The sequence below is a fragment of the Cimex lectularius genome, unplaced genomic scaffold (genome assembly GCF_000648675.2).
Source record: "Cimex lectularius strain Harlan isolate CLEC.00 unplaced genomic scaffold, Clec_2.1 scaffold170, whole genome shotgun sequence".
Taxonomy (NCBI): domain Eukaryota; kingdom Metazoa; phylum Arthropoda; class Insecta; order Hemiptera; family Cimicidae; genus Cimex; species Cimex lectularius.
Genome location: NW_019392810.1, coordinates 792,072 through 819,557, shown reverse-complemented (window position 1 = coordinate 819,557; position 27,486 = coordinate 792,072). Strand labels below are relative to the sequence as shown.

The 27,486-nt window shown below is 36.8% G+C and overlaps 2 protein-coding genes and 1 long non-coding RNA gene across 7 annotated transcripts in view; 1 reads left to right on the top strand and 2 right to left on the bottom strand.

Moving 5' to 3' along the window:
* The window catches only part of LOC106672032 (microtubule-actin cross-linking factor 1), a 156,139-nt gene extending 155,671 nt beyond the window's left edge, over positions 1-468 (bottom strand). For all 4 annotated transcript variants that reach the window (XM_024228201.1, XM_024228203.1, XM_024228210.1 and 1 more), the window contains exon 1: positions 262-468. In XM_024228201.1, the coding sequence (XP_024083969.1) occupies positions 262-364 (103 nt within the window). In that variant the 5' untranslated portion in view covers positions 365-468. The remainder of the gene's footprint in view (positions 1-261) is intronic.
* On the top strand, positions 326-16,417 carry LOC106672038. Its single transcript, XR_001341197.1, has 3 exons — positions 326-681; positions 16,116-16,254; positions 16,325-16,417. It is a non-coding gene; the product is annotated as an uncharacterized LOC106672038 (long non-coding RNA).
* Positions 13,029-27,081, bottom strand: LOC106672034 (GTP-binding protein REM 1-like). 2 transcript variants are annotated; one of them, XM_014403123.2, is made up of 8 exons: positions 26,616-27,081; positions 24,312-24,404; positions 18,232-18,833; positions 17,406-17,471; positions 16,531-16,767; positions 16,300-16,475; positions 13,952-14,043; positions 13,029-13,887 (listed from the first exon to the last, which is right to left on the bottom strand). In XM_014403123.2, exons 3-8 carry the CDS (start codon positions 18,672-18,674, stop codon positions 13,396-13,398), a joined length of 1,506 nt encoding a protein of 501 aa, XP_014258609.1. In that variant the 5' UTR covers positions 18,675-18,833; positions 24,312-24,404; positions 26,616-27,081; the 3' UTR covers positions 13,029-13,395. The 2 variants fall into 2 exon arrangements, with proteins under 2 accessions (XP_014258609.1, XP_014258610.1); XM_014403124.2 differs by lacking the exon at positions 17,406-17,471 and having other exon boundaries at positions 26,616-27,080.
* Positions 27,082-27,486: the final 405 nt, after the last annotated feature.

Sequence of the window (27,486 nt, the reverse complement as noted above, 5' to 3'; positions counted from 1 at the left end):
TTTCTTTAATCTTTAGGCTGGAACCGATGGAATTTGGTTCTTCTGGCCGTCGGTGGTTCTTGACAGCACACTCCCGTTAGCATTTCTGTAGCAAGCGGACTGATAACCTTCGTAGGTGGTGTAAACAAAATAAATATCGATCTGTGTCGGCCTGAAGGCCGGGGAGGTCGCAAAAATTGCCTGACCCTCGTTAAATAACGCATGCTTTTCTTCCAGCAAGGCAAAGAAGAATTATAATAAAAAAAATGTAAAAAAACTCACCCGCTATCCTGAGAACGGCCCTGTCAGCCGGGTCGAGTTGTAGAATGCTCAAAGGTTTGTCTTTCGCCCATTCCTTGAGGGTTAGGTCCGACTCGAAATCCATTTTCGGTCGGTAACATCACTCCTCGGCTCGCCGTTGGTTCCTCTCGAGGATTTCCTGGTGACTCGCCCGGGGAAAAACGCGGCTGACTCGTTTCACGTAGTAACCGGAGGAGCTGGAGTCGACTGACGGTCAGAACGAGGTTTCCTGCTGACAGAGGAGGTTGAACCGGCGACAGCTTTCGGCCCCGGCCGGCGAACAGCAGCACCGCACGGACCACCCGGCGCCGCGGCCGAGGCAACTTCTCATCCGGTTCGCTCTTCAGGACATTCCTTCTTCAGGTCCACCGACTCGACCTTCAGCACCGACTAGCCACTAAGGTAAATGTTTTTTACAAAGTCAAAGCAAAACAGTTTTCTTCTACAAGAATGAGTTATAACGGAAGTTACATAAAGTATAAAACTATATACTTTTATTCATGGGTCCTGGGTTGAAAATTAATCAAATATTGCTTCTGTAAATCGAAGCCCTTTCTTGATTCCTGCCTCCTGTAGCATAATGTCCTGACTTTCTACACAAATAAGCCACTCAGCTAAATATTATTTCATAATAATAATAAAAACATTATCAAACGAAAGTGGGCGGCAAGATGGAATGTCTGTAGAGATAGTATGAAAGAAATTGAGCCAGTTGTACATAAATGTGGAACTTGAGAGAAAAGAACTTGTGATTCTCTCTAGATTGCGAATAGGTCACATCAGGCTAATCCATAATAGGCTTTTAATAGGCAACAATCTTCCAACTTGTCCTCGATGTATGCGAAGTGGAGTACGTATCATTCTGACAGTAAAACATATTTTGGTCGACTGCCGCACTTTGCAACCCATTCGAGAGATTTAAAGGAGTTAATGGGTCCCTACTGTTTCAAAGAGCACTTTTCAGCTTTTTCAAATTTATTGGAATCTATAATGAGATTTATGCCTTTTCCCAAATGTTATACCATTAATTGTTTGCCTGCTAAGGTTTGAATGAGAGTTGTGCGTGCAAGATTTCTTTCTTTTTTCTGAAGTTTTTGAGGCTGCCGGAGTGGAAAAATGAAATGGAAGAAAATACAAATGGCGGGGTAATAAATGCAATAAATAAGAAAGTTATCTCCTAAAAAAAAAAAAAAGTATTATTGTGTTTTTGTTTCTTATTATTGTTTTGTAGCATTAGTTTATCTATCATATTTGAATGGAAAAATAAAATGATAAGGATGAGCCTATACTCATGCTGAGACTCCATCATTATTATTATTATTATTAGCCATACAAGCCTAGTGGAAATGTTTAAATTATGGAACAAAAATTCAAAATTCTAACAAAAAACAGGAATAAATTTTATATGTAATTTAAAATGGGTTTCTTGCATACATTTGGCGTTCCAAATTAAGGATTTTGAAAGGATAAATTAAAGCTTTGGATGGCAATAGGATAAATTAGTCTAGGAGTGAATGTTTGGAGAGCTTTACAGCACTCAGAAGGGATATAGCTAACCTAAGATAGAATGTTTGGATGTTAGGGCGTGAAATTACCTTAGCCTTTAAAACACCATTAAAAATTAATAATAATTATATATTTTACGGAAAAAATCCAATTTACAAAAATTTAAATTTTATTTATTTTTTTAAAATTTGTTACTTATACATGATAGTATACTATATAAATATGTACACATGATTAATATATCACACAGCACAAACTCAGATAAATATTATTTGTTAATTATAATAATATAAGGTAAATGTTTTTGTCATAAGAAAATATTTTTCTTCTACAAGAATGAGTTATATTTTACGGAAAAAATCCAATTGACAAAAATTATTACATTGAATAAGGATATTAATAGAAAAATACAAAACACATTTTAAAGAATATAAAAATATGATTAATAGAAGAAGAGGAAGGTTTTTTTTCTTCTTTTTTTTTTAAGAAAGGTTGTGTTGTTTTATTGTATATAGTACAATGTATGTATTATAAGCTTACGCTTGTGTTGAGAGTGACTTTATTTATTGGCATGAGTTACTTATAGCCAAAGTTGCATAAAGAATAAAACTATATACTTTTATACATGGGAAAAAAAGCGGGTTGAAAATTAATTAAATATTGCTCCTGCAAATCGATGCCTTTTCTTGCTTCCTGCCTCCTGCAGCATTATGTCCTGGCTTTCTTCACAAATAATCCACTCAGTTAAATATTTTTTCATTATATTAATATATTTTAAGGCAAAAATCCAATTTACAAAAATTTAAAATAAAAGTAAAAAACAAATGAAAACAATTAATTCTATACATTGACCCCACTTGAAGATAAGATACCATCAGCTAGATTAGTCTGGTATGTAATGAAAAGATGGATGAGGTGGCCAAGTCTGGGATCCGACTCCAGACTTAACCACCTCTATCCAGCCTTTTGCTGCAAAAATGCATTTTAAAAAATATGATTAATAGGAAATGGCTTTTTTTTAATAAACAGAGTTGTTTTATTGTATATAGTACTGATATATGTATTATATGCTTATGCTTGTATTGAGAGGGTCAATAGTGGGATATTGAATACCCTATTTACCCTCAATTGCATTAGTTATATAATAGTTGATGTTTTTGTTGTATGTACTACTGATAGTTTTGTGTCCCTGGTGTTTTATGAGAGTGGATGTATTTATTTGTGTGAATGTGTAGTGTGAAACAGTCAATGGCGGTATAGTCAGCCCCAATTATACCCTCAATTAGGTTAGTTATATAGTAGGTGTACAAGTTTATGGAGGAATATTGAGTTCTTCGCCACTCTAACTGTGTGAATGGTATGTAAACAAGAAATAATGTATTTAAGAGTGAGTGATTGAGTGAATGGTGTTGGCTTTAGGTATTGATTGTATTAGGGGGCTGAAATGACCTAGCTGTTGCTAGACCTTGGAGCTCAACACTGAAGCCAGATGGATAAGACCAAGATCTGACTTCAGAATGCCAACACACGAGATGGGTGATCTTGAAGCCTGCCAGTAATTTAGTTTAAATCACAAAAGCTTGTATCGCCGGTGGAGCAAATAGACTCGAAGCAGCACAAGTTAGTGTGTAGTACATACATGTGTGGTTTCAAACCTATATAAATCCAAATCCAAACCCATTTCTTCTGGTAATATAAAACTCCTTTTAGAAAACTTCCATAAAAAGCTACCAATATTTCTTTGAAAGTCGTTGGGTCTTAATAGCAAGCATATGTATTTAATAATTATTTTAATTGTATACTGATTATTACATATAAATGGTAAATACATATAAATACAATAAGTTTCATATATACTATTTCTTACATATTTATATACTGTATTGTTTTAAGATATTGTGACTAAATGTTTAATTATAAAATAAATGGTCAATTCAGTGTGCCTTTACTAGAAAAAACAATCGTTGGCTTGTCGGCAGTATCTCTGTATCATCAGATCAGCTAATTTGTACCCAGCAAATAAAACCATCAGCAAACTCCATCATCTTGGCTTTTATTTTCAGATTAAAAAGATTTGTTATGTGATTTCTGCAATTGATTAAATTTTGAATGCTGGTAGGATTTGATGGTGAATCATCTATTTTAGATTTGATATGGTCCCCTATAGAAAGAAGTTGAAAGGCTCCAAACTTTCAAAAGTAAAAACCAGTAAAAATATTTGCAAAAGCACAGTCACACAAATATCCTTAAAGAAAGCAATCCAGACTTATGTCTTCCTCTTCAGCCTATTATTTTGAGATGGGGAACAAAATTAGGGGCAGCAGAATATTATTGCAAAAATGTCTTTAAAATAAATGGTGCTATATCAAAACTTGATGCTGATTCTCCTAATCAACCGAAAAAGGACAAAAAATATAATAATTATTTTTATTTTATACTGATACAATAATTTTCATATGTACAATGGGCTATGAAAAGTCATAGGCTCAACTTTCTACACTTGCATATGTGTATGTGCATGTGCATGATATAATACACTCATAAATCAGGAAACAGTAAAAAATACATGTCTATTAAATAAAAAATTAATAACGTTTATTTAAAGTTGAAATACATAAATAAAATGAACGATACATACAAAAAAATACTGGTGAAACAAGTAGTTAAATTATAAGTAGGAAGGGAATGCATTAAAACAGACAAAATGTGTTTATAAATAAGTCTTTATTTTTGACAAAATATGTATTTATTTTTGGGGAAATATAAAATGAGAAAATATGTAAAAAATAAAACCAAAATAAAGTTTGTACATTTAAAAGAACAATTTTAAAATAACAAACAAAACAAAATTGAATCTAATTTGATTCTTTAAAATTATTGGTATGACATGATAATTTAAATTTTCGAACAGCAACGATCAGGTCTTAAAATGAATTTGTATCGTCTAAAGAAGTGTTCTACATCTACCAATTTTATTGGAGAATTTAAATTCAATTCTGGTCTTGGAGGTCCCTCACTCTCCTCGATTCCCGTTCAAGATGTCAGCAATCTTTCGCTCTTTCAATCAAGGATTTTTTTAAAATTGCCTTAATACTCATAATTTCATAAAATTATGTTACGGAGGCTGAACAGCTCCAAGTATGGATATGGAGGCGAGCCAAGAAGGTACTACACTCGAGCACTTCCCCTTAACTCCAAAAATGCATCTGTACTTGTTAGTTTGCACATCATCTGATGGGTGTGCATGCCACTGCCAATGTCCAAACCCCTCCAAATCTGAGGTCTTAGCAGTGACCCTAGGCTCAGCACCCCAAGAAGCTCAATCTGCCCCATACCCAGCAGGCTAAAGTGATCTAGATTTTGAGCAATAATTTATTGGCTGTAAGAAGACAAACAGATAGTTTAGATTCGAGGACCATCAGACCTCTCATACTGCACATTCGCGTTAATAAATACATTCACTCTCAATATTACTATTAGTACACTTTCTCTGTCTTTGCTTCTCTTGCTAATATTGCTATAGGTTGGCTGACCTTTATTCTGAGTCATTTTATGTTTTTAAAAATAAAATCCTGGAAAATTTGTTGATAAAAGTAAAAGGTCAAAATTCAATTTTAATGATTGTTTTTGTAAAATTCTAATTTGCTGATTGTATTCTTAATGTTTTATTACTTATATTTAGTATATAATGAGTAATGACTCAAAATTCTATTTTAATTTCTATTTTGAAATTTATCTTTATTTGTACTTTGACTGTTTCTTTTTGGGCCGTGAGCCTATTGAAATTTTATTTGCAATAATATAACCTAAAAAGAAACACAAGATATCTATCAAGTACTGTATACAATAAACAGCTGTTTCCCCTACAAATTGGAACAGAGTTCCCAGATACTTGCTCCCTCGACCACTATTCTCATATCAGGTGGCATTCCTACTCTCTTTCCAAACATGGAGCCAAGAAATAGCACCCTTGAATTAAACTATTGATTCTATGTAGTATTGTGTTGTCAGTAAGAATATTTGTAAATTGACCAAGTGATACAAATTATCGATGGCAGTGATTATTGTGTGGCAATTCTTGTTAGTTTTTCATGCTTTTGACTGAGACCAGTAGTCTGAAAATGTTTTGAAAAACCACTACAGAATTTTGTTTAAAATTAATGTTCAAAATAAATTTAACAACCCCATTGTCACTGTTTATGTAAATGAGAGGTCAGATTGTTATAATTTTTTAATTTTTATAATGTCACAAAAAATTATTTATTTTGGGTTTCCAAATAAACAAATATGCATACAAGGGTTCATTGTATTGAAATTTAACATACTAAAGTTCTTATTTTCTTTGAACATTTGAATTATACAATCATCAAATCATCATTAAAGATCAAAAATTCATGAGTTTTAATAGAAATTCACCAAAACATCATTTAGTGAAAGATTATAATTTTTTTAAGTATGTCGGGCTTGAATGCAGGGCTGCTGGATTTGAACCCGGGATCTTTACCTTACATTGACGAGTTCCTTGTCAACCCCTAAACCACAACGGCCCCAGATTTAATTATTAATTCTTTAAACTAACTCTTTTGCTCTTAATGGGATATTAAGAGCAAAACCAGATAATAAATTGTTTGTTAAATTTATTTATCTAAGTTTCAGTTTTATTAATTAAAATTTTCATACCACTAACAAAAAGGTGAACAAATAAGGAAAAGCATTTTGATTTAAAGAACAGCTTCCAAAAAGCAATGTTACGATATCCAATGTTTAAATATATATTACAACTAACTAGAGAATGTGACGAACAATATTATACAGAGAGTGGTTAGGTTATTATACAGCTTATATGCTTACTATTATTATTCCATTCTGATAATCCCATACACTTTGTTGCACCAATTTTGAACATTTCCTTAAATTTGTTAGCAATGGTAGGTTAGAACCCAATACTCCCATATGTTGCTATGTTAGAAGCAGAAAACATCAATGTTATACAGCTAATGACTGAAAAAGCGCCAGATCAAAAAAAAGCTGGTGATGGGATGAGAACTCTCCATTCCCACTCAGTTTTGCTGGGATCTGATCTAAGAAATACCCTTTTATGGTGGCTCCTGTGGTATACTAAAGTAAAGTTTCCATCAAACATCATGCTTCAGCACTTTCCATCAACTTCATGCAGCGCCCTACATTTAAGCAGGAGCTCAACTGAAATCAGAATGTCGACGAGTTATCAACTCCTCCTGACTAATGGAACAAAATCAGAAGTCACATGCAACAGGGCCTCTCTTCACTTTGCACTCTTCGATCGCTTGACAAAGAATATGGCCAAAAATACCAAAAGTCTTACACTCTGCACCATAATTCGCACAGTCAAAAAGACTGCCAGTGGTTGAATCAAAACTCATCTACATAAAATTTGTGGCTGCGGAGAGGATAGAATAAATCATCCTACAATTGGTACAGGTGGTGGAATCACAACCCAACATTCCAAAAGAATTATTGGTAATACAGTAGTCAAGTTCAGCAGATACCATCACCATTGAACCTCATACAGCTTGAGTGAAAACAGAATCAAATCAAAACGTCTTATATAGGGACAAGTACAAGCAACACTCATCTCTAACTCGGCAGTTGATTTGGTTGACAGCTGCCTGAAGTCCGACGCAAAATACTGTCTACCAACTTCGGCTTCAGCCACACCAGCCGACGCTCGCGAGGGGTTCTCACGACAGCGCACGGTACTGCACATAGCCGACGTTGCTCTCAACCGTCACTTGCCAAATAGTCCACAGAGTTCAACAACCCCACCGACAACAGCGCCAGGACCTTCACAGGTCAATAGGTATCGGAAGTAGAATCACAACCCATCCCCATAATATTGGTGGCTGCGTGGCTGATCAGAACAAATCACCTAGCATTAGTGCAGGTGGTGGAATGGAAACATCACTCAGCTATGTGGTCACCCCCATACAATACCCCCAATCAGTGGTTGCCAGTGGTGAAATCACAGCACAATAGCGCCACACAATTGTGGCAGCAGTAGATACGGATAAGGATTTCACCCTACAATCAGTGCCGGTGGTGGAATCAGAACTCATCCTCATAAAATTTGTGACTGCAAGCGGAACAGAATAAATTTCTCTGCATTAGGTGCCGGAAGTAGAACCAGAAACATCCTCATGAAACAATATGATCAAGACACAGACAAGACATCAACACACCAATACGGAATGTGGCAGTGATGGAATCAAAAAATTTACATTAGTGGTATACAGTGATCATCAGCTTGTGGCAGTAATGGAAAACCAGGTCACGACCCAATGGTTCGGGTGGTGGAATCCAAATAGATCCTATACAATGGTGGGATAGATCTGCATATTGCCCTACAATCGGTGTCGGTTGTGTCGGCAATCACCACCCCGATTCACTCGTTATCGGTGCTAGAATCAGAACGCATCTTCAAAAAATTTCGGCCGCGAGGGAATCAAAACACATCGATGTATTTGCTGCGGGTGGTGGAATACACCAGCATCTATACAATAGGTGGTATCATAACACAATACCCCTTACATAAGTGACAGTTGTGAGATCAAATACTACAATTGGTGCCTGTGGTGGAATCTCAGAACCCATACCGCTTGTGGATGTAAATTGGATCAGTTCGTAACAGCACTATAGAATCAAAATAGAACATAAAATTGGTGTTCAGTTGTTAAAATTCAGCACATTGGTGGCGCAATGTGATTTGCCACAACATTCCCATAAAGACGCATTGAAACATCTATTTGACATACTTCCTTCTAAATGTGAGGGATCATCCTTCTTGATGCAAAACCGAGTTCAAGAGCTCTATTATTTAATATTTATAGACCACCTGGAAGCTACTTACCTTTATCGATTTGCCCCATCAGACATAATCTCTAGCTAGTTTCCTTTCTTAGTAGATTTTTCTTTTATATATACAGTTCTGAACTTTATTTGATAAAATTCAGTCTAATTCTATTTTGAAATTGTAAAGAATACAATAAATTGAAATCTGAATTTGTTGAAAATTGTACTTGTTTCTCGGTTAAAATAACATGGAAAAATTAAAATATCATTTATTTTTGTTAATTATGTCGTCGATTAAGGCGATGTGCGCGGGTTCTCAGGATGGGAATGTGTGGAGAGGGCTCGACCAGTAGGGCAAGGATGAATCGAGGAGGTTGCCGAGAAACTTTGGAATGGGGAACGGTTCAGTTCTTTGACGAAAGGAATGTTGAAGTCATTGTGGATAGTGAGGTTAGTGACATATTAAGGAGTTTTGACGATTTATCTGAGGACTTTTGATTGGAAGGATTCGATGCGCTGGATGTTGGATGGCTTGGCAGAACCCACAGTTCCACTCCGTATGTCTAAAGTCACACTTGCCTGACATCAAACCCTACTATTCGATCCCCGATAACCCACCTCGTCGTAATCAGCGGTGTCCTCGATACCTCCTCCCCCCTCAATCTCTCACACCGAGGGCAGCATGTGCTGATTTCTCATGGCATTAGTACTCCGGGTGCAGTCATGTATCAGGTTAATTTAGTGCTGACATTCAACACGGATTTCAAGTTCTAGAAGTATTCGTAGTTGTAATTATATTCTGTTACGTTTTTGACTTTTAATTCTTGTGTGGATATTCCACGTCAATCTGCAGTCTAGGTGTAGTCAGTAGTAAGTATTTGACTTGAATGGAAGTTGGTGGTATACCTTTGGTGTTGATGTACAGGTGAGGGGAAAGGCTGTTCTTTCAATGTGAACGTATATATAGTTTTCTTCATTGTCCTCCATTGTTTGCACCAGTCCTTGATAATCCGTTCTTGGATGTTAGAGGTAGCTTGGATAGGATTCGAGTTAGTATAAATTATATAAAAGATGGGACGAAGAATGCTCCCTTGTGGGACGCCGGCTTGTATCGGTCTGATTTCGGAGAACTTGTGCCTCACGCTAAAGACTGCTTAGTCAGTTAGGTAGGATTTCAGGATAAGATAGATCAGGATGCGTTTGAGTTTATAAAGAATGTCCAGGTGCGACCATATCAAAAGCATGTACTACATTTATCAAATAACTCAATCGGTCATTTTGAAATGGGGACATCTCCAATTTTTTTTCACAAAATGCTTTTTTGATGGATTTCCGTTCTCTGATCGTTGGCTCAGCGATGCCTTGTGAAAAGGAGCCAAATCTCACCGTCGCAGGGTGTTGTAGTGAGACACCTGGCATTCACTTGGAAAACGAGTCATCTCTCGGAGATGGTACGTTGTCAAAATGAACAACTACTATTGACATACTTTTGAAAACCCAAGTTCATTTTGAAAATAGGTATTCTTTTTTTTTAAAGTTAATTTTCCTGTGCACAGGTAGAGTAGAAAGTAGAAAAAAAATATTCCTAACATTTCTACAAAATCCATTATATTTAGTGGTCTATTGATCAAATTACTTTTTTCAATTAATTAATCTTTTATGTAAAGTTTTGGTTGAAATGAAAAAGTTAGTGTGACGAGCGGGATTTGAACCCAAGACCTTCGGCTCAATACGCCGCTTCACGTTAGCTCAAGTGGTTCGAATCCCGCTCGTGACACTAACTATTTGTACAAAATTTAAATTTTTTAATACGTTTTTTGCATCTCCTGTAAAATTTGAAAAGTTGGAGATGGCCACTTTTCTAAATGAGCGATTCATTTAAAGTAAATATTGAAGGAATTGCAACCAAATTTAAGATGAAAGAAGAAGAGATCCTTAGGTGGTCATATTTTTCACAAATAACAAGAATTTGTAGTATATTTTATACTCTCAACCTTTGGAAGGATCGTTTATGATGAAAATGGGTATAACAAAAAAACAAGTGGTAAAACGTTTTAAATGTTTAATTGTATTGCACAAACATAATATGATATGTTCTTATTTTCATTTTTCTTTTTCTATAATACGAAGGATTTTTGGGGTTGACAATAACCGAAGTGGTTTTCCCTCTCACAATCATTCATGAACAAACGACGAGAATTAATTCATCCAACATGATTTGGATTAATTAAATTGCTGGTATTTTTATATAATTGTAAAACTTGTAACAACTATTTGGTCCTATAATTTTTTTTGTTAATTAATTGACTCTATCTTATAAAAAAAGACTACTACAAAATCGACACACAAAAAGAAACTTTATACATTAAAAAACGTGTTAATCATTTATGTAATTGGTCCTAAAAAAGGCTAAGGGGTTCATCTTTTGGAAAATGGAATTTCAATTTCTTGAAAACGAATGCCCCAGAATCGGTTTTACTTTTTAATTGGTGTTTCTAAACAGATTTACTCGGCAACCTGCGAATTTGTTCCTTACCACTTATAATTTACAACAATTTAAATAACAAATCTATTGTGCAACCATATTTCAGTCTTTTCCCACTGTTTTTTATTCGCATATTTGTACGTGAAATCGTTTTGTATGTTTATTCTTTATTCATTTTTTGGGGGGAAGGCGATTCAAAATCGGGTTAACTGGTCACAATAATACTGAATCGTACTAATTAAATATCAAACTCAAATTTGTCTTCTTTGTTTCAAGTAAAACCGATTTTATTTATTTATTTATTTACTTTTTGGTACAAATCTTCCGAATGAATTTTCCATTTCTCAAAATTGACTTTTTTTTACTTTCGCATTCCTTTTACTCCTAATACTCTTTTTTTTGGTTGTTAATTTTTGAGTTTTTCAAATTCATACATACATACATTTATATATATTTGTTTATTATTATAAAGGCACATAGGGGAGGACACATAAAAATCGGACTAATTAAAAAGCGTGGATCAACTTCAATTTCCTTCAATTATTGTAATATCAATTGATAATTAATTATTATATTAATTGAACAATTAATTAAGATCCCTGTTAAAGTGGTCTCTCTTTTTAAAAAATATTTTTTGGAGCTTTCGGTCATTTTTATTTTTGGGAAGACATTTAATTTTTTTATAATATTATAATAGTAAAAGGTATTGCTCTTTTTTTTCTTAAGTTTTGTGCTTTTTAATTTTTTTTTATATTTTAATTTTTATCTTATGGATTTTGGTGTTTATAAGCTCTTGAGGGACGACATATAGGGAATTCCTAATTTTTTTTACCCTTATTTTTTTTCTTTTGTTATTCTACAATGCAACTTTGGCGTTTCCTCGGGGCCGAAGCTGGAAAGCGTTTAAGGCAGTCGGTGTGAGGCATGTAGGATTTAGGGACATAAGTGGGCACCTTCGCCCTGGCCGGTCGTGATGTCGGGTACGGGGAGATCCCTACCTAAAAAAAATCTTTCAAGACATTCGTCCAAATCGGATTTGATATAGGGAAAACGATCTGGATATCAATTAATTATTAATTAAAAAAAATTGTTGATATGTTTTTGAAAAGCAGCGAAATTCATGTTTTTGTAGAAATTCGTCGTTGACGAACTTTCGACATTCATTTGGTGGCTAAAATCGTATTTAGCAGAATTGCTTAGATAGAAAAATAGAAAAAATAAACGGTTGGGTAAAATGTTAAATTAAGTGTAAAGTTCAATATCAATAAGAAACAATTAAAGTCGTACAGTAAGAACAGTTGTTTTGCACAAATCGTAAATCTTAAGTATATGGAACGTTGGAAGTTTTAATGGGAGTATTATGCAAATATTTGCATAAATAAGATATTTAATAAACGTTATCTTATGAGAATGTGGACTACATTATAAATGCTGTTTTTTTTTTTTTTTAAATAATAAGTCTAAAGAGATTCTATGGTCGTCGGTAGTGAGGACAATTATTTATAGAAGATTCATAAATGTTATGTGTTCCATAATTTGTTGAAGTCGTGAGGAGCGGTCAAGAATGAGGGAGTTTAGAAAAATATCTTCTTTTTTTTGTGCAGCGCTTCGACCTTTATTCGGGTCATCTTCAGGGCCTGCGCAAATTACAAATCATATGTTGATTGGAAAAAATAAAATTTAAGATGTAAATATAAATTTTGAACCAAGTATTTCATACTCACATAAAGTGTGCTGCTATTCTTGTGGTGTCATATTGGTTTTGTGTGAAAGTTGTGAAACATGAATCGTGACAACACTTTCACGCAAAACCAATATAACACCGCAAGAATAGCACTACACTTTATGTGAAATACTTGGTTAAAAATTTATATTTACATCTTAAATTCTATTTTTTCCAATCAACATATGTTTTGTAATTTACCCAGGCCCTGAAGATGACACAAATAAAAGTCGAAACGTCGGCAAAAAAAGTGTTTTTCTAAACTACCTCTTTCTTGGCCGCTACTCACGACTTCACGAACTAATTATGAAACAACTGGTCACTAAGAAACACAAACACGTTATGTGTTCCAATTATTCAATTGTTAAACTCGGAATTAAGGCTGGCCTACTGAGAGGAACTCCGTACCGAAAACCTGGGCGTACAGGGGGATTAACCGGATGAGAATTTGTAGAAAAAAGGGGCCTCGGCCCTAACGTCAAAACTGGTCCTATACGGTTGGGTGAGCGTTTGTGACAATTAAGGACTAAAGCCCTAAACAGGGCGGAAATAGTTTTTGCGCTATAAAGCCGCACTAGAGAACGTGAAGATTCTCGCAGGACTTTGATTTAGAGTCGCGGGCCCAGACCTTGCTCAGGAGGCCCTTGACTTTGAGACTTGCCGATGTGCGGGCGTTCCTGGCCTTCGGGAAGCGCTTGCTGAGACAAGGTGGCGGTGGAGAGGCCTCGGCGGCGTCCCCGGGTTTCTTCTCCTTTTTCAGCCTTATCTGCGAGACTATGCCGACGAGAAGTTCGTCCACGTTGTGGTTGAAGCCGACCGAAGTCTCGATGTACTTGCAGTCGTAGTCGGTCGCGAGGTTCTTCCCTTCCGCGCTCGTCACCACCCTCGACCTCACCAGGTCAGTCTTATTGGCGACGAGGATCACCGCCTTCGACCCGATTATGTCTCGCTTCCACAGGCTCTGAAGCAGCACTTCCGCCACTTTGAAGCTGTTCCTGTCAGAAGTGGAGTAAACGACGCAGTACGCGTGCAGACCGCTTGTGTAGTTTTCCACGCAGGTCGTAGGCTATAAACATTACTGACATTACAATCCGTCTAAATCTTTAAAGAATCGTTTGCCGAAGACTTACAGACATCTGTTGGCTCGAATGGTCGACAAACATCAACTCTGACTCTTCCCCGTCAAGTAGAACGGAAACAGTTTTGTCACCGAACTCGTCGTCTATAACAAACAATTGGATCAAGAAAAGATTAGTAGATTAGGTCAAATATTTTTAACTAAACCTATCTTTAAAAAATGAGACGTTCTATTGGATCCTAATAGGCATTTAGGGAACAAGGTAGTCAAAATCAAAGAGCGTCCGATTCTCGGTTGGTGATGCGATCCTGGGTTCGATTCTCAGCGTCACCTCTGGCATTTTCTTCAATAATTTGAATAAATAATTAGTGTTTTAAAGTGGACTGACATCATCAACCGATTTGCAGTTGTGTATATCTGTGCCTTTTTCTATTATATGGTAGTACCTCTCAGACTTATAAACTGATATGTACTGTAGAGGCATTTCCTTCTTCCTTCCCTTTCCCGGCTAAATCTTCATTTTTTTCTCTTTAAACGGCACTACACGATTTTAGAGGGGTGAAAAATTTTAAGGTTCTTCCTATTGAAAGTAGTTGGTTGGTCGCCACCATCCTAGTCTTATTAAGATTGCTCCGGTCTGTTTTGAGGAATTTCACCATCTTCATGTAATTTTGTCTGTTCTTATCCGAGATGAATGGAAACAGTCAAACAACAGACTCCCAACCGACGGATGGCACTATTTATATTCAATTATGCCAAAATGGTCATATCGATTCTCAACGAAATTGTCACCCAGTGAATTATTCTGGCATGTTAGTTTTTGCACTACTGTCACTTTCAGTTGACCGTACCCCCAGCTGGTTCATCAAAATTCTACTGATGTTCCTATTCCCTAAAATTAGTATGTATTTCGATCTAAACGCAAAACTTTCCTTGGCAAGGAAGAGACCGATAAATTGGCCAAGGAAAGTTCAATGAGGACACCTATTGGCCCTGAACCCTTGTGTGGCTTACCAAACTGCCAAAAACACTGATCCGTCAGACAATGGATTAATAATAAGTCCTCCGCTAAATGGGGATGCCCCAAGGACAGAGGCATGCGACAAAATTTATCAAAGGACCATCACAGAAACTAACACCAGAACTGTTTAAACTAGGACGTGCTAAGACTAGAACAATAGTTGGACTGCTGGGCCCTGCAGACTCCGGAGGCATATTTATAGGCTCAGAGAGGCAGAAACAAGCCTATGTAGATATTGCCAAGAAGAAAAAGAAACAGCAGAATACGTTCTCTGTTGGTGCGAAGGCCTATGTAGGCTGAGATTCCTAATCCTTGGAGAGGAAAAGTCAGGGCTTGAAGGATACACACGGGAGCCCTTGAAAAAGCTTTGGAATCTGGTAAAAAGCCTCAAGCTTAATGAAGAGCTCTAGATAAAAAATGGAGATGCACAATAGACTGGTCGCACAGATCGTAAAGAAGCCGTCTCCTATATAATCTAATCAAAATATTTTTACGGTCACAGACATTTTTCTCACATCCCAACCGCTTCTACAGATATGTTCATCTTCGATAACGATTAATTCTAAAACTGCTTCAAGGTTCTTCAACGTTCTCATACTGTTCCTACGATACTACATTGGTAATTTTAGTTACTAGAATGAGTACAATATTATGTTTAAGTGGATGATGCATACTGCTGGCGAGGTTGTATTTTGTTTATTACCTTTCTGTTACCTGTGCGTCTATGTCAATAGGACCTTGTTTTGAATATTTAGTACATTTTCTCTAATTCTCACTTTCTGCTTAGGGTTTCTCTATCAGGGTTGTAAGTTTTTTCGTCAAAGGTCTTCAGCAATGTATCACTATATCGTATTATGGGAAATCGAGGACTATCAGTATTATTATAACTTACAATAAGTTATACTATACTAATACAACGAGAGAACTCTGGTTTCCTAAAAAATGGAATTTTTATTTATTTTGTATTCCATTTAAGAATTTTTATGACCAACAGTTTTTATTAATTAAGTTTAAACTGTTTTGTATCATGATGGGATGTTTTTTCTTGCTTGTGTTAATAATTAACAGCCAAAAATAAAATGTTTTTAATATTAAAGCTTATATTGGTCAAATCTATGATTGTGGTCAATAAAATTGGGTTACCCTTTTAAGTCTATTATTGCACCTTGCATTATATATTTCTGTTCCTTTTCAGACTATAACGCATGTGGGTGAGCTTTTGTCCGGCCGTTTTAAAGGGATCGTTCAACTGTCACTAATGGGATTCGATCCGAAACGTGGTTGTCGTTCAGAAACAGCGAAAATAGATTTAAAAAATCGGACTTGGACGTGTTGTATGTTTTGTATAAATTCTTTTGTATATAGTTGAATTGTTTTACCTATACTGTTGTCGTACGAATGAAGGTACTCGGAAGTCATGAACTGAGAAATGAGAGATGTCTTTCCTACGGCGGAAGAGCCCAGCATGACCACTTTGTAGCTGTTCTGACCCTCGTTGCTGGAACAAGAGAGTACGGAGGACTGCCTCGAGCTCGGGCAGGTCTGCTTTCCGCTGCTGCAAGAAAAACATTTAGGACTTGCCCAGTTTCGAAGTGAGGTAGGAGACCAACCTCGGAGGAGTGGAAGCGACGGACTCCTTCGATTTGGGCCGTCTCGTCCTCAGGCTGTCCCCTTTGTTCACGACGCCCTTCCCGGTGATGGAAAAGTGCCTGAGGCGGTAGAAGGTCTCCTCTACTCCGGTGTTGGGCATCGAGGCGACCCTCGTCCTGGCCTGAGGCAGGCTCAGGAAGTTCGGCCTCGCCCTCGGCCTCACCGATTGGCTCCGCGAATGGTGAGGCGATCCGTATCTAGAAAAACGAGAGAAACGAGAAAGATCTTAAATTCCGTCACTCCAGGGGTGCTAAACTGTAATAGCAAGTCGTCCGAAATAATCGAACCAGCCTCTTTATACACAACAATCACTTGTAAAATGAAATAACAAAAAGAACATTGATTAACAAAAGAAAAGTCTACAGAGTTAGCGTTAAGGCGTGTCATGCACCACATTAGGCCAATATGCCTCAATTGAGCTGTCAGTAGTTAGAGTGTTAACACACCCTACAACTTTAAATTTGTTCGACTTTTTATGTCTGTAAAATCTTTAAAAATTGAAACATTGAATAGTAAATATGACCTAGAAAGTAAAAAGAAAAGAATCCATAGGTTTTCTGTCTCGTTTCATTTTATCTTTTAAGCATTCTTTTCTTTTTCCCCCTTTTTTGACAATAAAAGAGGTTTAAGTCTATGAGATTGAAAAGTGCATATGATGGAACCCACTCCAGGATTTCCAGGGAGTTGCAAGTGCAAGCTTGGAAAAGGGTTAAAATCTCAAAAGATATACTGGAATAATTTGAAAAAAGATAAACACAGGGTTTTTGACTTGATAAAGTACGATTTTGATTATTAAGAGAAAAAAATAGGCAAAAGGCAAAGAAACAGCCCATACTCGGGATGTCGATCTGTTTTCGAAACCCTCACTGACTGACTCCTAGAGTGGTGCGGCGAACCGTATCTGAAACAGAACCGTAATTTTGTTTTACACAACAGAACTTCAACATTTAATGTGAAGGAAGACGGAGAAATCATTTTTCCGATCTGTAGTCACAACAAATAAAAATTTTAAAAATAACATAAAATAGGACGCTGCCCTGAAAAAGAAAAATGTAAATTAGAAAAAAATCAATGTATTGGAATTTCCCGAATTTATGGCCCAATTAGATCTTATCCTTTCATAAATAAATCGCAATAGGTTTTTTTGATTGGTCAGAAGGATGATTTACAGTTTTAATTATACTTTTATTGAATTATTTCCGTTATATTTCAATTCAAATGGGTAAATACGCGGAAATGGCCGTTGTATTTCTAACGACGTAGGAATTTAATTCCTTATTTAATGGTAGTTCGGGGATAGTACACTGTATAATCCGTTTAGCTGGAATAGCGGCTAGCGAGTCTAGTTACATGGGGAGGACATGGCTAAGAAGGCTTACCGATCGCGTTGGAATATCGATTCTCGGTTAGCCTGAAGTACCAGGTCGTGCAATATACCATCATAATTAATTAATCCGACTCGCTTTTACGTCGTTATTTTGTTCCGCCTACCCGCACTTACGTTTATATTCCCTTTGAATGTTTCCGGCAGTAAATTTTAACACGCGGTTATTATTAACGGAGTGGTAATTCTGATATGTACGATCTTTAGGAAAAATCTGAAATAAATTTAAAAGCATTTAATAAATTTTAGGGGAATTTGGAAGTTCGGAAGAACTCACTTCATGTCGAATTCCTGGAGCTGGTCTACGGTGAGGGTTGTGGCGACTTCTAGAAGGCGCATGTTTTCCTTCCTCTTCTGGCTTCTGAGGTCGACGGGCTCTTCTCTTTCCGGGGAGTTGCCGCAGACAGATGGCTGCTGAATTAAGATACAAGTGATCTCCTTCTTGGTCTTTATGGTCGGCGAATCCGGAAGTGGGGGCGAACTTCGGAGGTCGACCGAGTCGCCGAACTCCGAGTCGATGGTCATCTGCTCCGCCGCGAAGCCGGAACTGCCTCTGCCGTGCGGTGTCCTCTCCTCTTCCAGATTCGTCCTCGCGTAGCGCTTCAGGATCTTCAGACGCTTCGGGGGCAACTTGCTCGGCGGGGGGGACGGCTGACGGTCGTCCGGGAGTTGGATGCTGCCACCCTGGGGGCCCTCGTCGTCCGTGTCCACCGTAACCATCGTGATCACTGTGTTCGACGAGTCTGTCGAGGTGTTGGTCGACTCGAGCGACGACTGCAGTTTCGCCTTTCGTGAAGCCCCGCGAAAGTGGAGACGGCGAAGTGCCGTCGAAGCGCTCGCTATCACATCCTCGCTGAGCTTTTGCGGCGACTTGTCATCCTGAAAAAGTACAAATAATAAGTTCAGTATGACTCGCTCGACAGACCACGCAATATCCACTGATGAGGTGACAATTAGGATTATTGGTTCACCAGTGGCTAAGATGGGACCTAAACTCCATTTATAAATCCTCCATTAATCACCTTGTTGTAATACGTCGGACTTCAATTCTAAAGGCTTATAAGGAGGGCAATAAATTACAACTTACTTTCGGCAAGTCCGAACTGTTGGCCTAATTCAGATAAATAAAGCACGTTTATTTCTGTTTATTAAAAAATGTGCCAGTATTGAAAATGAAATTGAAATATTGCAAAAGTTTATTCACGTCCATATTTTAGCCATAATAACCCTGCGAAGTGCTGATTAGTGTTGTCGGCGTTAAACCCTGCTGCATACAAGAATTACTTTACTTTTTTACTGTACCGATATTGAGTATTGAGGCTGATACAAAGCTCATCGAAAAAAGTATAGGTATAAGAAACGGAAAATGTAAAATAAACAAATTAAAACTCAATCAGTACTTTTAAATATGAATGCTAACAAAAACAGATATAAGTGACGAATTTTGTGAATAATGTTGGTTATAATCTACCGCCTTTGAATTGGGGCATTATTGTTTTTGGGCCTTTCTTGATGTGGTCTAGGGTTTTGTCGGGTTTCCACCTGGGTTTTGTTTTTGTTGACATGGGCAAGTATTGTTTTCTTACATCCCATACCCTCCTCTAACCATCACTCTAACCTGACAATTTTAATTGTCTCTTCTGAAAAATGATACCTTTGGACGTTAATGTGAAACAAATAAGCTAATTAAAACTTATTTTAAAAAGAAAGGAAAATGTATAGACACATACCACTAACTGTAACCAAATCATACCCAGGTACGCGCGCAATTAAAAAGTCTAGGAAAAGGCTGTGCTAGGATTCGAACCTAGGACCACTTGCGTGCCAAATATGAGTCGCCATGACCAATCCGCCATTGCTTTCCCGTTAGCCTTGATGTTATATTTACATTAAAAAAAAGAAGGCGAGTTGAAATAAAGAAAAACACGCAGTTCCTTTCTAACGTTTTCGAGGATATGACCCCTTCATCACTTTGAAACAATCTGTGTTTAAAATTATTGCTTTAATAAAATTGTATGAGTTTTCTTTGCACCCGCTGTTGTGAACTCATTAAAAAAGGCAAGGAATTGCTATTTAACCAGTTTTTAACTACTATTATTTCATCCTTAATATTTATTATAACATCATAATTCTTGCCAGAAAAAGGAAAAGCTGTATCTTTAGCGAATCACAATATTTTACCATAAATTATTCAATTGTAACAATTTAAACAATGTTTGTAAATCCCTGGCCCTGAAGATGATCAGTAAAGATCGAAACGTTGGCCCGATAAAGAAAATGTTTTTATGAAACCTACCACACTACATCTCACAATTTCTGAATAATGATCGACTAACGGTCACTAATCACCACACATTTTACCTAAAGTTTTATTTTAAGTAAAAAATTGTTAATATAAATTAAAAATAGTACAGACCCTAAAACACTTCTCTGTGGAACATCTTAATTAATATAAGAACTATGTTATACCGACTGTTCAGGACATACTCTCCATTTGAATTGATAAAATTAAAAAAAAACAAATTTGCCTCAACTTATTCATCTCTTGGGCCAAAATGTTCGTGCAGAATAAAGAAGAGAGATATAAAACGAACTTATCAGCGTGACAAAGATTAATAATAGGATAAAGTGTCTTAAGTCTCTTAGCTATACTGTTGGGCATAAGGTTCTGATAACCGATCATTTCAATCTCATTCATCAATCATTCAATCAATTTGTGCTGATGATCATGAAATATTTTGTAATTGTCTGGAATGATCATTCTTTGTACGATTGGTTGAATTCTAGAGTCGAACCGAGGTACAAGATGACTGTGACGTGATGCGGTCGAGATTGTAATCTTATCTTTGAGAAGGGTTCTCTCATGTAGTCATTAGCATACTGAAGCATAAATCGGGCGAAGATGCTGAATAAGAATGCAGATTAACCGGGGCCCTGAATCGATTCGGGGGCTTTTACGCAATTTCAAGCGATAAATTGCGGATTTAACATTCCGCCGCTGTTCTCGGACAAGGGTTGAATTTCATCCTCGAACGATCTGAATTTTCCACCCCCTTCGATTTCCCCGACGAGAATTGTTCACGCCTCCAGACGTGTTTGACCCGGATTCACTCGCGTGTCGCGATAATCGACCCGTACAAAAGGAAGTCCGAGTTTATCAATGAAGGGGGGCCCGTTTCACAAAACGGAGGCGGGGGCGGCTCGCGATAAATTCAAGGCGGGGGCGTTCAACCCCTCGTCCTTTCATTGCCCCTCGGGAAGGTAGGTCGTGGAAACTCACTTTCACCGATCGTGTGAGAATGAATTGTTGAGCACTTCGAGCAAGTTAGCCAATTGGCAAACTTTACCCACTAAATCGTTGGCAGATAACCGAATCGAGAGTAATTGTCATTGATATATAGCTTTCCTGAAGAAGAAAATTTAATTTATATGAGGAAATCTCCCGGCTACGATTTAATTACTCCAACAATTCTCTCTCCATTTCTGTATTGCAGTTCTGGGAACTTCCTACTTTTCCACCCAATCGAAATATCCGTATATCGCATACCCACAAGAATAGTGACACAACTCAACAAAAGATAATTTTACAGGAGAGACAAATGGAAGTTTACTTTTTTACTTATGTATTAAGTACACGCCATTACGGTTGTTTGCAATAAAAACTGTCATGATCCATCAATATTGTCTTTCGTTTCTCCACGACTTAAGATAAAATACAAAACTTAAGAAATCCAGCTGTACTACCCCTTTCTGAACTGTAACAATTTTCTTGCCTATATTGGCTCTCGATAATTTGTTTGCTCTAACGATAATGGTGGTCGATGTATGACTGTAAGGGTAGTATTTTTTTGAGGTAGTAACAGACAACATACAAACCTAACAAACGAGCTAAATATCCATGTAGTAAAGATTATTTTTGACTCAAATTTGCTTTACCCCTGGAGTCAGAGCTAATTAGTTAATTTAAATTCAAAATTAATTATTGAAATAAAGGTTTTATTTATTATTAAAAATATTGAAATTAAAACATTAAAAAATTGTTGAAACTATAAAATAATGTAAAAGTTAAAAGGCAACATGGTTAACAAATTATGAAAAAAAACTATTATAATTAAAAATCTTATTAAAATAAAAATGAAACTAAAATAATTGACGAACTAGATCAAGGCGTGGTCTTGAAGAAAAAGCAAATTCAGTTGTTACTGTCAAGCTTTCGGCCTATTTTAAGGTCATCATCAGAGCCTATATTAATTTCACATTACGAAAAACAAATTTGTACTTATTTTATTTAACAATTGTTTTTCATAATGTGAAAATGTGACTCCGGTACAGCATAAAATCCTTCACTAAACAAAACAAAAAACTGACGTAACTCGAAATGGGCCACTTTCCTGAAGAATATTCACACCGATGCTTTAAAGCTTAACACAGAACTAAGATATGCCACTTTTCGTGAATGGTGACGGTACGTTCCCGCCAATTCGAAAGTGAAACATAGTCCACCTTAAGTCCACCTACAGTTTTATCATTTTTCCTGTAGCATCCCGATTACTTAACCTATTATATTTTTTACCTAAGGCGTTGGTTGAGATGAAAAAGTTAGTGTCATCAGCGAGATTCGAACCTGCGACCTTCGGCCTAATACGCCCCTGCTTTAACCACTTGTAGTAGCTCAAGTGGTTAGAGTAGCAGCTTGTTGAGCCGAAGGCCGTGGGTTAGGATCCCTCTCGTGACACTTGCTTTTTCATCTCAACCAAGACCTTAAATGGAAAATATAATTAATTAAAACTTTTACTACTGTCCAATCACCTCGGCATAATGGGCCAATTAATCATAAAAGGCATTTCCGGAAAAAAAGAAGCCCGCTACTTTAATGGATAAACGTACCATATCACAAATTTGGATTCCGATCCCTTCATTCCAGTGCACAACTCTACCGAGTTGATGTCATCCCTTCTTCGCTGGGGCACTTCTTGGTTAAACAAGGTCGTCCATCGACATCCTTGTTGAAGTTCTTGAAACGTCTTAAAAGAATCCTCTTTAAACGAATAATACAACTCGTACAATCATCAAACACTATCGCCCATTTCTACAATTTGATTTTCGATATATTCACTCTACTACGAAGGGGCGTCGTTAGCCGCAACGGTTAAGGCGTTGACGCGGCGCTCATCACGGTTGGGAGGTCCCCAGTTCGAATCCAGTAGCCCTCCATTCTAACTCGACATACTTGCAAATGGGATTTAAACACGGCGACTCCTCTGAGATGACATCTCTTTCTTGTTGGAACGGAAACTAACATGGCTCAAGCGTTTGGTTGTCTATGGCCCAATAAACTGCTATAACAAATCAACACTTAATAAATCAACCCCATTTTTTTTCCTTCTTGGAGTTGGTTGATGAAGCGTCCACTTTTTAATTCAATACACTCTTTCTATATTTCGATTCTAAATTCATTTTACATTTGGAAGATCAACCAAAATTCAACATGTCAATTTTATTGTATGCCACTACCGACAAATTTCAAACGCATCACTCTACGTAGATAGATGTCCATCCTGGAACCTACAGAAAGAAACAACGAGTCCTGAGTTTCGGTCAAAGTTTCTGATTTAAAAATAATACTAGGGAGCTTCGGTGGCCGCAACGGTTTAGGCGTTGACGCGGCGCTCATCACTGTAAGGTAAAGGTCCCGGGTTCGAATACAGCGGCCCTGTACGAGAATGATCGGTTTTTGCCAAAAAATCTCGAGTAATTAAAAAACGGTTGAGAAATCGGGCAAAGTGGAAGACGTCCAATTGAAAGCTTATTGAAATTTCCTGTCGATTGCTACATGGCGCCGCTCCAGGACGCTTTCCTGACTCCACAGCTCAGTTTGAAGTTTTCGTAAAAAGTGCAAAAATTAACATTTCCCGAATATTTGCATTTGCTGATGAATGACTGAAGCTAGGAAAACATTAAAAAAACATCTTGTTCAGCGCAAAATTTTCTAAAAAATGAAACAGCGCAGTCCTGTGACAAAAGGCTGAGAAAATATATATTTCAAAAGTTGGCCATTTTTTCCTGCAAAACCAGGTGTTCGGTTTTTTAATGGGCAGTGTATTTCATAAATCATTTAAAAAAATAATTCTAACACTTTCATTTCTAAAATGTACTCATTTAGACATCCAGAAAACCCTCCAAGACACCTGAAACGTCCTTCTGGATTGATGGAAGAGATTGATATTTGTTAATTAGGTCTAATTCTTTTTTGTATTTAGCGTTGGTTGTTAGTCATGATGATAAAGTTGTGTAACGTTTTTTATGATGTAATTAATTAAGAAGGATTGTCTGAAGGGCAGGTTGAACTGAACTCACCTTTTGTGTCTGATTCGGGTAGTTGGCACCCCGGTTCCGTAGACGGGAAAATGCTGATCTGATACCTTCCGTTCTGACGAGTTGACCCTACGCCTGGAAAAGGGAACACACGATATTACACTGACGCCCAAGGGGATAGACAGGGTAAATCTTGTTAAAACGGGAATAAAAGAAGGAAGATTATAAGCGCTGTCACGTCCCTCGATCTTTCAAGTCCCATGCTTCAAAAATCAGCGATAACGCGTGGTAAAAAGCCGACTCGGCATATAAAATCAATACTTTTATTAATAAAACGGTAAAGTTTTAATATTCGTAGGGAGATAATTGCGGATTTCGTGATTATTATTTTTAGATAAAACACACGTGTAATCGATTATTATTTGATAATTCGATCCACCTTTGATAGCTATTACGTCAATACTTCCCAATCTAAAGAATTATTAATAACTTCCACATTAATGGCCTAAACTATCTGGTTTTTCTTAATTTTAAATATTTTTTTATAGAAATGTATATCTCTTCCTCTACTCGGATACCATGAATATTACAAGGCATTCTTTTCCTTCCTGGGCTTCTGGTTGTTTAATTATTACCCATGTTGAATCTTCTTTTTACTTATTTATCAATACTATTCCCTCCACCTTTTTTTTACTTTTCCTCTTATAATAAAAGAAAAAAAGCGAAATTTGAAAAATTAATTGCCAGGGCTTGGCCGATACTCGATCGTGTGAGATAAACAGACCAGGCGGATCCGTTTGGAAATTGGCGCTAATCTCGCAAACCGTCTGTATTGATTTGGAAAATCACAATGAGGCAATTTTAATCTAATGCCTTTGGAATTTTCCCCCGTCGTCACAGAGTGTACGATGAAAACTTGGAAAATACGCGTGAAAATCTATTCGGATTAGTTTTATCTATTTTCTGTGTAATTATACGCGTTTAAACCCACGAACAATAAAGTCCATAATCCTGATCAAAATTTAAGAAAAGCGATAATGAAAAGTGTTTTAACAAAATAATTTACAAAAAATAAAAGCTCAGTTTATTCAGAATGATAAATGGTTCAATTCCAGCATATTCCAATATTATTTACTAAACGTCTCCTTTGTTACATAAATCCTAAAGTTTTCCTTTAAATCCAACTTAATGAATAATTCTGAATAAAATTGCTTTTATTATTTTAAGTTTTAATTTTCTCAAACATGATTACTCCTTCTATGGACGTGGTTTTTGTTATAGCAGTTTTTTAATTTTTGTAAACAAAAAAAAACTAAATTCTAAATGTTTAAAGATACATATCTTTTGGATTGATAACAATATTGTATTCGAAAGAAATTTTTTTTATAAACCTTTGACATAAAGTACAAGTTAAACTCGATATTCCGCCTTGTATAAATTGCCCCTGTACCCTTCTGCAGATGACGGCGGGCTTGAACAAATTGAATTTTTGTAATCCGATTTTGTTTTGCCGTTGAGAGTTTTGCTACCTACTAATTACACCAGACTCAGCTTCGACACTGACAATTTTCTCGTTCTAATTACACCGGGGATTTTTTCCACCTTCCTACCCGGGGTTCACATCAATTTCTGACAAGAAAACAAAGGTTTTATAAAATTTTTTTTATAGAAAAACATACGGTTTATAGGTAGAGGGAAATTGTGCCCGTGCCTGTAACGGTACAATAGGGAGACGTTTTAGATAATCTGTTTTGGCGGGTCATCTTTCAAAAAGGGGGAACCATTTACTTCCTTGCAGTTCATTTATCGTGAGGTAATTCTGATATATCGTCCATGTGAATCGATTACTCTTTTCTTTTCTTTTTTTCTTTTTGTACAGTAACTGTCTGAAAACTTATTGATTATCGAATTTTTCTCAGTGCTGATTGTCCTTTGACAATCAGCGTCCACATCGGTTCCACGTTTTCTTATTCCCTTTGCATCTCGCATGTAGGATATTTCAGTTCGAAGATTTCGACCGAAATTTTCTTTTTTAATTTCCCGATCGTTCCTCTTTCTCGTTTTTGATTCTTAACCCTAAACTAAATAAATCTGGGATAATCAATTGTCGTTTTGTTCTAATAAAAAAATATATAGTGCCAGTGGGTAATATCATGCAACCAGGGTAATTTTTATGGGTAACAAACTTGTTTTTCCTTATAATTATTGTATTTAAGGAGGAAATGGGATAATAAAGGAGTATTGTTATCGCGCCTCTCGCTCGCCTCTAACTATGATTAATAGGGTGAATTTCGTGCATTGGATAAAACTAATTGCTGGTACTCATTGTGTTGAAATAATACTCACCCCTTTTTAATCCTTCCAAATGTCATTAAACCTCTCCTCGCCCAAGCACATCACAATGAAAAATATTAAAAGACCATAGAAAAAAATCGACGATCGTAAAGTAGTAACTATTAATGCAGTACAAGAGGCGAAACACTGTCTCCCTCGAGTTCTTGATTTAAAAAAAAAATTCGAAAATCTCAGACAGAGAGACAGAAAAAAAACAAGTTTGTTTTCGAGTATAAAGGCGAAAGTCTTCAGCAGGTTGCTTGTTTATCTATTTTTCCCGTTCTTCAACCTTCCCGCTCCTCTCTCGAGTGGTGTCCGTCCGTGTGTGAGCCCGAGCGGTGGCGGCGCCCGTCAAATTAAACGAAGGAAATAGAAGGAAAACAACAGAGAGGTGAAACCCAAGAGAAGAGAGGAACGAAAACCGACACCGTGAGAGATCCTGTGGGGCGAAGGGGGGCGCATTTCCCAACGTTGTTATCGACTCCGGGGAGGGTCATGCGCCCTCCCCGCCCCCGGGGGTGGACATCACACTCCCACCGTTAAGTCGAGAAGATCGATTATATCCTCGATATTTACTTTTCGTAGCCCGCGAAAATTGAAATATTCACTTCAGGTAAAATAATAATAGGACACATAGTTTGTTTGTCTTAACGGGCATCTTCAGAGTGTATTCTAGTACAACAACGAACATACAACTTTAGGTATAAACAGAACTATGTCATTTATTTGATATGCGCAGACCAGATAGTAAAAATAATATAAATTAAATTCCAACATGAACACAGAAGACACACACATATATAACCACAACATACACTTTGGGTACATGCATATGCATAATATAAAATGTTTAATAATAATTTATCTGTAGCGTTACATATTA